Genomic DNA, 13,929 nt, shown 5'->3' with positions numbered 1-13,929 from the left:
TATTAGATGCTAATGATTAATGTAGTTATGCATCATAATTATACACAGCTGTGCATCTCAATAAAAATATAATTATGTATCTGCAAAAATAATTATTATGTTTGCATTGTGCCCATTGCAAAGAGTAAAATGTTATGGGAAATATGACCTTCCACAAAAAATTCATGTGTTTCTAAAATAGGTTTTTTTCCTCTATGCATATAAAAATTTAAGGGACTGGATTTTTAAATACTATTGTAAGCTATTCGGAAAACTAGGAAAAAAGGAGAGTAGGAAGGTATAGTGGAAAAGATCTTGCAGAGACATAATGTACAGCATTTCGCACAATCTGAACTCTCAAGAGCTTATACAGACAAACCAAGACAGTGTGATGAAGCTGAAACTCTCCACACACAGCAGGGCTCCAATTCGGGCAACAGGAATTACAGTTTTAAAATCAAGCACAACACACATCTAAGTGGTTACTTCCTGTTACTTTCAGGCAGTCTTTAGTGTTTACTTAATTTCAGTCTTCAGAAAGTCACCTCATAGCTTTTGATCTCTCTGGCTTATTCATTACAATCACAAAGACAACTGTGTAGGTTTGTTTGGGTTTTTTTCTTTCCCAGTCTGCTATTTTATGGTGCCTAAAGTAGCCTTATGATTGGTATGGTTTTGGTTTCCCTTCAACCTTTAAAGCAGCTACATCACATCCAGTTAAATCCAAGTTTGCTGATGGACTAATCTCTAAGTTTTTTTTTCCCCGCCCAAATATCTGTCTTTAAAGTTTTCTTTCAAGAATTAGAACAGTTGAAACTTTAACCAAGTTCCAATTCCTATTATGCAATAAACACTGGAATTAAATATTACAAGAATATTAAAAGCCATAACAAGAGTAGACTCAAATTGTCTAACTGTAAATTATTTTTGTACACTTAGTTGTACTTACTTCCTGTGACCTCTAGCTATCAAAACTATGTGGTTTTGATTTTTTCATACACATTATAAAGCAATGAAATTAAAATAAACACGATCTGGTTCCCTCCCTTTTTCCCCACCCACAATATTGTGTTCGATAGAGCTGCACACAATCTGCATGACAAAAACAGAAAACAGAAAACAGAGTAGACATAGAGGGACGACACTACTCATTAGGAATGCATAATCAAACCTATAGGAATACTCTTGTCCATAAAGATAAATGTGAAGTCTTCATAAAAACAAACAAAACCACACAGAAGATTTTAAAAACATAATCATGAAACATTTGGAAATACACAGAATGTCACTTCATACTCTGACTGTATTCCACAGAAGTTCTGATAAAATACTTTAGCAATTTTATTATGTTGCTAATACACTAACCTACCATCATCATACTGATACTCTTATTGTTTCCATAGCTCTATGTGTTCTAGGATGGTCTTCCGTCGCTTTTATTAAACTCAGGTTACAAAGCTGTTGGGACAGAGACTTTTCCTTTGGTCATGTTCAGAGTATCTACAGTACAACGCAGTCTTGGTTTACAACTGGACATCCACATGCTGTAACACAAATAAATTGCAAGGATAAAAAGTTCACGTCCTTTTCTTTACCTTACATGGCACATTTTAAAGATTTACACCTGAGCTCCTCCAGGAGTAGAGAGTTCATCACTTCTACTTTACATGGACTTAAATCAAGGGACTGGGACTTGTCCAAAGTTAGCAAACGATTCTCTGATGCAGCCAGGAATACGACTTGGAAATCCTTCGTTTCCTCTTCCTGTCTTGTACCTCTCCTACACCATCCTTACCCAGTTGCCAGGAACTGAGGCACAATGTAAAAATGCTTCAGGGATTTCTTCAGAATCACTAACGCCATGCAGAGCAAACCCAGCTTTGCCATTAACCACTAACACAGTTCCTTCAGACATCACTGGCTAGCTACAAGAGTCTAGCCAAATCTTACTAAACATTTAAGAGTATCAGCAGTTGTCATTTGTAAAGCTGCAGCCTTATTGCAGGTTTTTTTCAGCTGGGAATTTACTGAACCTGTACTGACAGTGAAGAGAACACTTTCGACACTTTGTAAAGATAAGAATCTGGTTATACTCAAATTAATGCTTCTGCTACCCAGAGCTGAAACATATATCCAGAGCTACAACGGAATGGGAGACGATCATGTGTCAGTTCCACAATGTGACTGTTATTTTGACACCTAGAACTACAGGTTCCAAAGAGTCCACCCAGTACACCTTATAGACCCTTTGGGAAAGCGTGAGAGGATCTTTTTACCAGAAAACCTACCTTTTTACCAGAAAACCAGGTAATATCCTGGAATGGGAGCCATGACACAACAGATACTATTCACTAACTTCGCAAGGAAGATTTAGTGCCAATGAAACAAGCTGCAAGCGACTACATAGCCAAGGAAGCTTTGTCAACTCCTCAAGATGCAAGCGCTTCTAATCAATGGCCAAAGATGCACATGCAAGTTTAAGCACTCGTTTCAACATCCTCTCCTCTCCCTAGATCACATGCCCACAAAGCAGGAGGGAACAAGATCTGGGAGTAGTCGCCAGTCGGAAAAGTACTAAATACTGTCTTACGAAGCCTAGCTATTTTCATAAGTAAGGATTAGCTACAAACATTCTTTCTAAAGCTTTTTTTCTCACATACAAAACCATTCTCACATACAAACCAGTTGTATTTCTTAGTGAGGTGATTTCATGAGGTGTTTAAATTCCTTTGTTTCATGAAATTACAAATGCTGGAGGTCACCAGCATCCCACGCATTTCAGCTGTGCCGGGAACAATATTTTTCTGGCAGATCTTCCATTAACTGATTCTAGTTAATCATATAATCTATTACAATAGCTTAGTCTATTATAATAGGTTATATGATTATATGGATTAAATACAAACTGTATAATCACATAGTTATTCTGTAGGAAAATAAATATCAAAGCCTTCAATGACGAAGTCTAAATATTTTTTCTGCTGTCTGTCTCTCTCACAGATATTATCAGTTATTAAAGCTTAATGTCTTTCCCAATCTGTATCCAGTACTGGGAGTTAAGGTTTATGAACTGTTCTCATACCAAAATAAATCATTAGTTTAATTAGTAAGACAACTCTAATCAGCAGCCTTCCACTAATTTGTTTTGCACTCATTCAACTTCTTAAAAATCGCTGCAAATAGCTTGGAGCCTGAACTGCAAGTAAATGCTACCTATTACCATTCAGGTCTTCGATGCTTTAGCTCAACCTGAAGCTCTAAGAAAAGTCATGTGGTATCTCAACATTTATCTGCTGCCCTGGGCCTCCTGCTTTAGTACTGACACGGGATAGTTAAAATAAAGTTCCTAAATACAGTCTTGTTCTGGAGAAATAATGGTGAGAATCCCTTAAACAACAACAACAAAACCCAAACAAAATGAAACAGAAAAAAATAAGCAACACTTCTTCTAATTTCCCTGGAAATAACTCCAAGCATCCGCCCCCTTCCCTGCTCTACACCCACCCCACCACCCCCACCAGTTATTTGGCTTCTTCCTCTAAAAATGAGGAAAAACAGAACCCCATCATAGAGGACATATTTGTTCAAATGTAAAGCATTATATTCTACAAAATAATATGGCCAAAATTGCATGTTATAAGGAGAAAATACTGCAACGCTGAGCGCATCTAATCTTAGGAGATTAGTGACCTAGACCACAGAACACATGCCAGCCCTTGCCAGTTTTAAGACTGGAAATGACTGAAGTCTGCCATTGTATGCTGCCTTGATGGGAGGAAACCACTGCAGCTATTCAGAATGTTGTTCAATATTCTGCTCGCTACAGATTGGGGTAAAAAGGGACTGCGTCAAGCAGTATGGCCCCAAAGTGTCAAAAAGAAAACTATTCTTTTCAAATACTGACATTTATTATCGAAGTTTTTAAAAAATAAAAACTGTTTTATATCTCCATGTTTGATTCAATTAAAAAATAGAGGTTTTTCTTCCACAGTTTATGAAGGCACTTTTGGGGAAGCCCATTTTAGAAATCGAAGAGGAATTCTGGAATTAGCCGGAGCCATTAGGTGTACTACAGGACGATCACCTTTTGCCTACCTACGTTATGGATGCTACTGTGGTCTGGGAGGAAGAGGATGGCCCAAGGACAGAGTAGACTGGTAAGAGTAACTATTTATCTGAGTGATTAAGTGCTGACTGTATGCAGATGACTGAGTAAAAGAACTAAAATATGAACTAGGCCTATTTAACATCAGGGAGGGAACAGAGTTTAAACATACCTCAGACTGCCAAGAAATGCGGAAGCATTAAAACTGTGTTAACTGTAGATCTACATGAGTCTTACTTGCCTTTAACTCAAACTCTCATTGCATTAATATTGGATTCACAGTACAATTGAGTTTCTTGGCTGTTGCTGTTTGGTCAAGAGCTGAGGAACTAAAGTCTTCTTGGAGAAGCTTTAAAGCTCAAACATTCAAGCTATCTATAAAAATAAAAATTTAAAAAAACTCTACTGAAAAACCTTTTGATTCTACTGCCATCCATCCCATTTTATTGGTATTCAAAATAATACACAAAATTATGCAAAATTCAACCTGTTGAAAAATAACTTCTGAATAAAAGGAATTATGAATTTTTACTAAAATAATTCTAAAGACAGACCTTTGTATTTATTACTAAATCTCAGCATATTGATGACCATCAATTTAATTTATAATTGAACATTAGCTGACAGGAAGATGATTTTCTGGTTACAGTAGTTAAGTAAAGGTTTTATATTTTCAAGTTTATCATTATAATGATACATTTCCCCACCATTCTGATGTATCAGACAGATAGACAGTAAATTAAAAGGAAAACAAACATCTGATATTCACATTTAGGGCAGAATATATGGCAAGTTCAAAATTTCTTTTTTTTTTTTGCGTGAAGATTCTAGTCATGATTAGACCTAAAACTTTTAGAATCCTTGCCTTTCAAATTTTTGGATGTGTAATCTGTCATTTTAAAGACAATTTTGTAGAATGTAGTTGCTACTTTAATGACTGGGAACACACACAAAAAGAAGGGACTATTATTAGTTCTGGTCATCTGTATACCTAAAGACAATGATGGAGAATCTGCCGTTTGCCCATCTTTCATTGTAGGCCATTTTTTCACTTTGTAAAAGTCCCACAGTAGCAAGAAGCTGCTTCTTCATAAAACATGGGTAACTATTTGTGGTGTGGTTTTAATAGCTACAGAACATTAAGGACAAGCCAGAAGTGAGTGTACATACTCTACTGCATTTGAACAAAATCAAGAATTGCACCGATTGAATGTAGAGACAAACATTCTTACCAAGTTTGGTTTCTTAAAGTTTTGAGCTACATCGTGGGCTGCTTACATTCAGAATAATGCCTGAAAACAAGTTAAGTGAAAATACAGAAATACTTCATTTGAAGTAAGAACGTCTGTAATGGAGTTATTCAAATAACAGTTATTGCAATTTAGATGTTTGCCTGCCACTTATAAACTTTCAAATGGAGACAATCATATATTACTTTCATAAGATAAAATGTAAAATCCTTAAGCATCTATTTTTATTTAAAATGCTTAAAAGAGAACTAAAGTAATTCTAAACATTTTTGTAAACACATGAAGATAGACTGCACTATGGCAAAAGCAGCCTTATTTCCTGGTTTGTTTACCTTAGTACTGCTACAAAGACTCACTAGAAATCAATTTCTTTTTAAATTTTTTTTTAAATTTATTTCTACACATGAAATGGATGTATTGAGCTACTTCACAGGCATGTGCTGTTCAACTGTTACGTGCTGCAGGATCTTTAAATGGAGATTCACGTGGAATTACCAAGTAATTATTTAATAAGCACAGGAAAAAACAGTAATTGCAAGTGAGAGCTCACAGCATTAACTTTTTCTATTGCAGACACAAATTCCTCAGGCAATCTAAAAGCCATCTAAACATCATGTGCCTACTGTAATATGATGGGTTTAGGCTACCAGGAGGAAACTGAATGACTAAATGCAAAGAGCTTGCGGATACATTCTGTTCTTCCCCCAAGTCAAAAAAAAACAAACCAAAAAACTATGGTTTGCAGCAAAAAACTTAGAAGCCATCTAATTTCAGATCCTTGTGTCCTCCCCTGCTTGCTATTCTGGGCTTGCAATGACTCTACACCAAAAGAGTAATTATTTTTTTAAACATTAAAATATGCCATTAATGCTTACCTGTACGCTTCAGTTCCACAATGTGATAAAAAGTCTATGAATACATTGTCCCAATTATGACAAGGACAATTTTGAAATCATCATTTTGGGCAATTTTCCAAATTTTCTCATGATACTGAGCAAACAGTTTTAGTTATATTATGGCATTAAACAGCACCCGTTCCTATTTATTTGTGAAGATTTCACCTGTTTTCAGCTTTTCTGCCACCATCTAAGGACTTTGCTATAAGACAACATTTATGATAGTACGCTACAGCCTAACAGATCTTCTTGTCCCTTCCCTATTACTAACTGTTAAAATACCATCAATAACTGGCAGAAAAATACATCATTCATTATCTGACAGACTATTCTGGCATTTACTCTTTTTCTTGGAAGGGGCTAGGAGGGAGGCATACCCACACAGAAGGTTGTTGTGTTTAAAACTGAGAATGCTTTAAAGATTCCTTGTATTTTCACCTGTGAGGAAGTTCAACTAGATCAATGTGTATCAGACATTTTCCTCATCATTGATTACATGAAAGAGAAGCCATTTTTTCCAGATGATCTATTAAACAAGGACCTTGTTTTGATTCCTGAGCAGGTAACTGGTTGCACATTCACCTATGCTGACTGTTTTATTATTTCACAGCCTGTAGAAACATGCTGATAAAAACCAGCCAAATTAGGTGACCATAAATCACCACAGGATGAATTAAGGCAAGCCCATTTCTGTTACTCTCAGGTGCTGCTTTAACCATGACTGCTGCTATGGTAAGGCAGAACAAGCAGGCTGTCACCCCAAGACAGAAAGTTACCACTGGGAATGTGAAGACAATGCTGCTGTGTGTGGTGAGTGAACAGTTCTAGTTTTTGGTTGGTGGGGGTTTTTTGTTGGATTTTTTTTGGTTGGTTGGTTTTTTTTACTTCTACCGATTGTCTCATTGACTTCATAGAAAGACATTTTCTTAATTAACTGTAAAATTCTTATTTTACCATCCTTTTGTGACTTTTTTGCCAGGGTAAGCTGTGCCTCCAGAAAGCACATGCCAGCCAACTGAATGCAGTTTCTTAATCCCCACATACTGACATACATAAGCAAACAAAATTCTGATCTACAAGCTTCTATCACCCTTTCAGAAAACACTACGAAACCCCCCCCTCTTTTTACTCAGCATTTACATATGTTGAGGAACCCATGTTATGCTACTCCCTGCAGGTCTCCAACTGGAGAGCAGCTACAAACAGGAGATTAGAAAGTTACAGCTGTTTAAAAAGGATCCTTTTTATACTTCGCAGAAAATATTTCACACCATTTATAAGTTTATGATAGACAAGTTTTTGGCATACTTACCACTGATCGGTTGCACAGCCCACTGCTAGGGGCTTCAATTTATGAATGAATTCACAATTACAACTTAAAATTTCAAACACTGAGGTAATAAAATATTTGATGAGTATGTTTATTTATGGAAGTAACATGTCCACAAGCCATAAAATGTTAATTTGAAAATATTTACATAATTAGTGTACAAGTTGCAACAGATGGCTGACCATATCCTGGTAAGTTTTGTTCGATTGCTCTGAAATATGAATGTAATATACTTGCCATGCTATAGTATAAAAGAAAAGGACAAAGAGATATCAAAGAAACAAACAAAAACATGTTTATCAGGAAAAAGCAGAATTTCTTTTATATTATTTGTTCAACTCCCTAAGTTTTAGCAAATATTTTCCAATACACTTCAAAGACTTTTTGAAACTATAACTTCTCACAAGCCCCCAAAATTTGCAAGGTTTTTTCTTGTTGTTTTTAGGTTTTGTTTTTGTTTTGTTTTTTAAGTCAGGTGCTAGGTCAAAGTTACTTTGCATGTAATTTTATGCTACTACCTAGAATGCAAATCAGCTTGAGATTTAGTTTATTATTTGCACCACAAAAATGCAGACCTTTCTATAAACTTGTTTACAACGAGTCTGAGTTTCTGACTGCCATAGTCCAAAGGCAACACAGTAGGCCGTTCAGAGAAAACACAAAAACCTCTCATTTCATAACTCAGTTTAGAATTTACCTGACCTGAAATCAAATGAAAGTTTTTGACAGAATCACAGAATCATGTAGGTTGGAAAAGACCTTTAAGATCATCGAGTCCAACAGTAAACCTAACGCTACCAAGACCACCACTACACCATGTCCATAAGCACCTCATCCAAACGTCTTCTAAACACTTCCAGGGATGGGGACTCAACCACTTCCCTGGGCAGCCTGTTCCAATGCTTGACAACCCTTTCAGTGAAGTAAAATTTCCTAATATCCAGTCTAAACCTCCCCTGGCACAACTTCAGGCCATTTCCTCTCGTCCTGTCACTTGTTACTTGGGAGAAGAGACCAACCCCCACCTGGCTACAACCTCCTTTCAGGTAGTTGCAGAGAGCAATAAGGTTTCCCCTCAGCCTCCTTTTCTCCAGGCTAAACAACCCCAGGTCCCTCAGCCGCTCCTCATCAGACTTGTGCTCCAGACCCTTCACCAGCTTCGTTGCCCTTCTCTGGACACGCTCCAGCACCTCAATGTCTCTCTTGTAGGGAGGGGCCCAACACTGAACACAGTATTCGAGGTGCGGCCTCACCAGTGCTGAGTACAGGGGCACGATCACCTCCCTAGTCCTGCTGGCCACACTATCTCTGATACAAGGCAGGATGCCATTGGCTTTCTTGGCCACCTGGGCACACTGCTGGCTCATATTCAGCCAGCTGTCAACCAACACTCCCAGGTGCTTTTCCACCAGGCAGCTTTCCAGACACTCTTCCCCAAGCCTGTAGCATTGCATGGTGTTGCTGTGGCCCAAGTGCAGGACCCAGCACTGAGCCTTGTTGAACCCCATACAATTGACCTCGGCCCATCGATCCAGCCTGTCCAGGTCCCTCTGCAGAGCCTTCCTCCCCTCCAGCAGATCAACACTCCCACCCACCTTGGTGTCATCTGCAAACTGACTGAGGGTGCACTCGATCCCTTTGTCCAGATCATTGATAAAGATATTAAACAGGACTGGCCCCAGCACAGAGCCCTGGGGGACACCACTTGTGACCGGCCACCAACTGGAGTAAACTCCATTCACCACCACTCTTTGGGCCCGGCCATCCAGCCAGTTCTTTACCCAGCGAAGAGTACACCCGTCCAAGCCATGAGCAGCCAGTTTCTCCAGGAGAATGCTGTGGGAAACCGTGTCAAAGGCTTTACTGAAGTCTAGATAGACAACATCCACAGCCTTTCCCTCATCCACTAAGCGGGTCACCTTGTCGTAGAAGGAGATCAGGTTGGTCAAGCAGGACCTGCCTTTCCTAAACCCATGCTGGCTAGGCTTGATCCCTTGGTTATCCTCTACATGCCATGTGATGGCACTCAGGATGATCTGCTCCATCAGCTTCCCCGGTACCGAGGTCAGGCTGACAGGCCTGTAGTTCCCCAGATCCTCTTTCCGGCCCTTCTTGTAGATGGGTGTCACATTTGCTAATCTTCAGTCAACTGGGACCTCCCCAGTTAGCCAGGACTGCTGGTAAATGATGGAAAGGGGCTTGGTGAGCACTTCTGCCAGTTCCTTCAGTACTCTTGGGTGGATCTCATCAGGCCCCATAGACTTGTGAGTGTCTAAGTGGTGCAGCAGGTCACTAACCATTTCCCCCTGGATTATGGGGGCTCCATTCTGGTCCCCGTCCCTATCTTCCAACTCAGGGGGCTGGGTACCCAGGGAACAACTGGCCCTACTATTAAAGACTGAGGCAAAGAAGGCATTAAGTACCTCAGCCTTTTCCTCATCCTTGGTCACTGTGTTCCCTCCCCTGTCTACTAGGGGCTGGAGATTCTCCTTAGCTCTCCTTTTGCTGCTAATGTATTTGAAGAAGTACTTTTTGTTGTCTTTTACAGCAGTAGCCAGACTGAGCTCTAGCTCAGCTTTGGCCCTTCTAATTTTCTCCCTGCGCAGCCTTGCTACACCTTTGTAGTCCTCCTGAGTTGCCTGCCCCTTTTTCCAGAGGTCATAGACTCTCCTCTTTTTCCTGAGTTCTAGCCAGAGCTCTCTATTCAGCCAGGCCGGTGGTCTTCCCCGCCGGCTTGTCTTTCCACACCTGGGGACAGCCTGCTCTTGTGCCTTTAGGACTTCCTCCTTAAAGAATGTCCAGCCTTCCTGGACTCCTTTGCCCATTAGGGCTGCCTCCCAGGGGAATTTACTGTCCCCTCCCAGGGACAGTATTTCCTTTCCTCCTTTTCATTCAACCTTTACTTTGCCCAAGTGTCTACCTCATGCAGAATCATTACTTTCTAATTTCCTCCTCCACTCCCAAAGTACTAAGCATCTTTTCTCTCAAACTACCTGATTAACTGTCAAGTTACAGTCCACCTGTATTTGGCTGTAAATGTTCTGCTCCTGTTCCAGTTCAGAAGCTGACAATATTTTAAAATACTGGCCAAGATAATAGGCATGTCATCAAGAAACAAAGCTGAAACAAAGTCCCTGGTGTACCATGGAGAAGATTAAGTTTGGAGCAATAACAAGAGAAGGAACAGTTCTTCTCAGTTAATTTTTTTTTTTTAATCCTATCATGGTTTATGCTACTTATGCTATTGAATAGTTCTTAGGGTAGCTAGTTGCAGCATCAACATATATACATTAAGGACACTTCCATTTCATAGCAGAATTTGAGCACTTGTTCTGCTCCTAGACAAATCTCAAGCAGAGATTCGGCTAAGCTTTCAAAATGTTAAATACTCAGACGAAGTATAATCAAGGATTTTTCGATTTACAGACAGTTGCAGAGAGAAAAAACACGCATTTCTGGGTTGGCACAATAAAATAAAAATATATTGCTGTAGAAGAAAACATTCATGCCAAAAAGAAATGTTCATGCCAAGAAATCTGTTAAGTTACAGCACTAAATTATAAAACAAATATGGCCAGACATGGATCTTACTGCCCTTAAACACACCTTACCTAACTTCTTACTGAACACCTTAATAAAGGTGGGTGATTTAAGCTGAACATGGAACATCTTTGCATCCCTTATTTCACATATATAATTTTAATGCTACATCCTTCAGTAGATTAAAGCATGTGAAATGGAAAATATCTTCCCAAATTCAAGTTTCACTAGAGCAGCAGGGTGGGCAGGGAGGGTCACATACCACTTCTAAAGAGGAATCAGTTATCAGCATTCCTTTATTAAAGAAGGTGAAGAAGAGTATTTAAGTCTTTATCCAATTATTACATTTTCACCTGCCAAGATAGTTACACTGATTACCAACAGTCACTAAACCAAACCATACTTGTATATTCTCTGTTGCTGAGATGTCCTAGCATGGAGTTCTTCCTAAAGAGCACGAAAGAACTGTGAGTCTTATTAAAGCTCAGTAGAATTCCTATTGCACTTGAAATGTAAGAGCCATTTATATGGCAAATATGGAATGTGAGGTAGCAATTCTTGGTATTCCATTTGGTATTTTTAATTACTTCAGACTAACATCAAACTTACTGTGTTTTCTTTCAGAATCACTAGAAGACAAATGTCAAAAAATGGCATGTGAATGTGACCGTGAAGCTGCCAAATGTTTTTCTAAAGCTCCCTATCACACAAAATACCTTTTGTGGCCAGACTTTATGTGTGGTGAGATTCAGCCTTGGTGTAGGTATTAGACAGACAACATCAGTCTTTATGAAAACTCTGTACCTATTTAAACCTAAAATGGCTTTTTTTTGTCACAGTAGTGACAACAAATGATTTTCCCCTTTCTTGATCCTCCTTCCTGCCACCTCAGCCTCTTTACCCCAGAATGGCCAAAGTAAATATTTATCTTCTTATTTACCTTCTACAGTGCATGGACTAAAAAGCAAGTTCATTAGTTCTGTCTAAGCTTTTATTGACTAAATAGGAATTTGAGTTTATCAGCTCAAGGAGTAACTGACTTAATTTTGTTTATATTCAGATTCACAGATTTTTCAGTTTCATAATATCATTCACTGTAAACTTTTCATCCCCTCTCCACTGGCTATAAGATACAAATCAAACTTTTCCACTAACATTTACTTTAACATTTGTTAACTTCGAACTGACCGGAAGAAATGCATGAAGTGACAGCATCAGCACAAAGAGCCCTCTCATCTATATTAAACACTTATTATGAAGCCTAATTTAACTTTTGCATCGCATTCATCTTAAGTAGTCCTACCTGTATTAAAAACTGCCTAATATAATTATTTTTTCCTAGTATTTACTTTTTAGATACAGTTTTCTAAGAAGTTGTTCATTTGATATGACTCAAGCTCCTTACTCTATGTACACCTTGAGTTTCCCGCAGGCACAGGGAAGAAGTTCTACCCTTAAAACTTCAGAGACAGATTTAAAAGTGCAAATGCAAACCATCACCAAGACAGATACCTGAAAAAAGTCACAGCTGCCAGGACCAACTGCCTTTCCCATTAGTGTCTGATCTTGGACAGCAAGAGTTTGCAAAGTTCAGAAGCATATATACCTCATAGGGATGTAAAGATGGTTTTAGGTAGGGTCACTTCATAGTTTTTTGAAACCTTTTAGGAAGAGAAATCAGTAACACAAATTGCTGAATATTACTTTTTCATAACTGCTAATTTTAACAGTTTAAGAACTGGGAGTGTTTAATGTCTACTTTCACCCACCTCATTTAAACCTGCAGGGCTACAGAACAAATTTACACAACTCAAAGCTAATGACAAGTACTGCAATATTAAAAAAAAAACCAAACAAACAAAAAAACAAAAACCAAAAAACAACACTTCTTTAGGAAGGATAAAGATTTCAAAAGAGATCTTTAATCTTTAAAAATATTCATAGGCAAATTTAAAGTTTATATTAATGATACACACGAAAAGCCCAAAACAATGTAGAATGCAAGGGGAAAAAGCTCTCAAAAAATTCAACTTTTGCTTCAGTCAAAAACCATACATTAACAAATGGCAATTCTGTTTATATGAAATAACTTTCCAGCCAATATTTGCTCACAGATCTAGATACACACATTATATTGCAGTAAGAAATAATTACAGTGTCAGGTCACTTTTCCAAAATACTCCTTTTAAGGGATAACCCTGAATTTAAGAATTAACAACAGACTTCAAGAGGAGAGCATTAAAAGAAGCTATTGATGAAGTCTAACTGATCTGAATAAAAAATTTTGAATGGCAATCACCACATTTTCCAGAAGACAAGAAAACTCAAGCAGTCTTTGCCTCCAAGAAGGGGAATTTTAGGACAAACTATACTGTGATACTCTGTATTTGACGGTCACAACTTTACACGTAAAGCTGACTGAAAACACTGAAGTACTTTCAATATCAAGCCTATCCAGGAAGAGCTTTCCTTTGGCAAACTTAAGTTGAGGAACAGGTTGCTGGTATGAAATGCTAAGTTAAAAAAACAAAACCAATCAAAAAAGTCACTGCAGCTGTTCAGAAGACACTGATTTTAAGGCAGGCTTGAAAATAACCAGAATGCTCAAGACAGAACAGAGAAGTTTGATTTGATCAAAAATAGGGTGACATGGCTGTGTAAGTTTTACATGGCTAAATTAGGAATGTAAATTTTTTTTTTTCAACAGAAAATTCCTTTCAGATAATAAAGCCCATCCTCAGAGTTGGAATCAGCTGGTTTAAGAGTAACTTACCTTAAGGCTTTTTTGTATGTTTAAGTTAACATAATCCACCACTTTCACTGCCACAT

At 38.2% G+C, this 13,929-nt stretch overlaps 1 protein-coding gene across 11 annotated transcripts in view; it reads left to right on the top strand.

The window, feature by feature from the left end:
- PLA2G10 (phospholipase A2 group X) overlaps positions 1-12,928 on the top strand; it is a 35,796-nt gene extending 22,868 nt beyond the window's left edge. For 9 of the 11 annotated variants that reach the window (XM_072877896.1, XM_072877900.1, XM_072877899.1 and 6 more), the window contains 3 exons: positions 3,971-4,136; positions 6,934-7,040; positions 11,725-12,928. In XM_072877896.1, the coding sequence (XP_072733997.1) occupies positions 3,971-4,136; positions 6,934-7,040; positions 11,725-11,870 (419 nt within the window). In that variant the 3' untranslated portion in view covers positions 11,871-12,928. Of the gene's footprint in view, positions 1-3,970; positions 4,137-6,933; positions 7,041-11,724 lie in introns of those variants that run through there. The other 2 variants (XR_012044912.1, XR_012044914.1) reach the window with 2 other exon arrangements.
- The last annotated feature ends 1,001 nt before the right edge of the window (positions 12,929-13,929 follow it).

Source organism: Ciconia boyciana, chromosome 13, assembly GCF_034638445.1.
Source record: "Ciconia boyciana chromosome 13, ASM3463844v1, whole genome shotgun sequence".
Lineage (NCBI taxonomy): Eukaryota > Metazoa > Chordata > Aves > Ciconiiformes > Ciconiidae > Ciconia > Ciconia boyciana.
The sequence above is the reverse complement of the archived record's forward strand: the minus strand, read 5'-3'. Positions and strand labels throughout refer to the sequence as shown.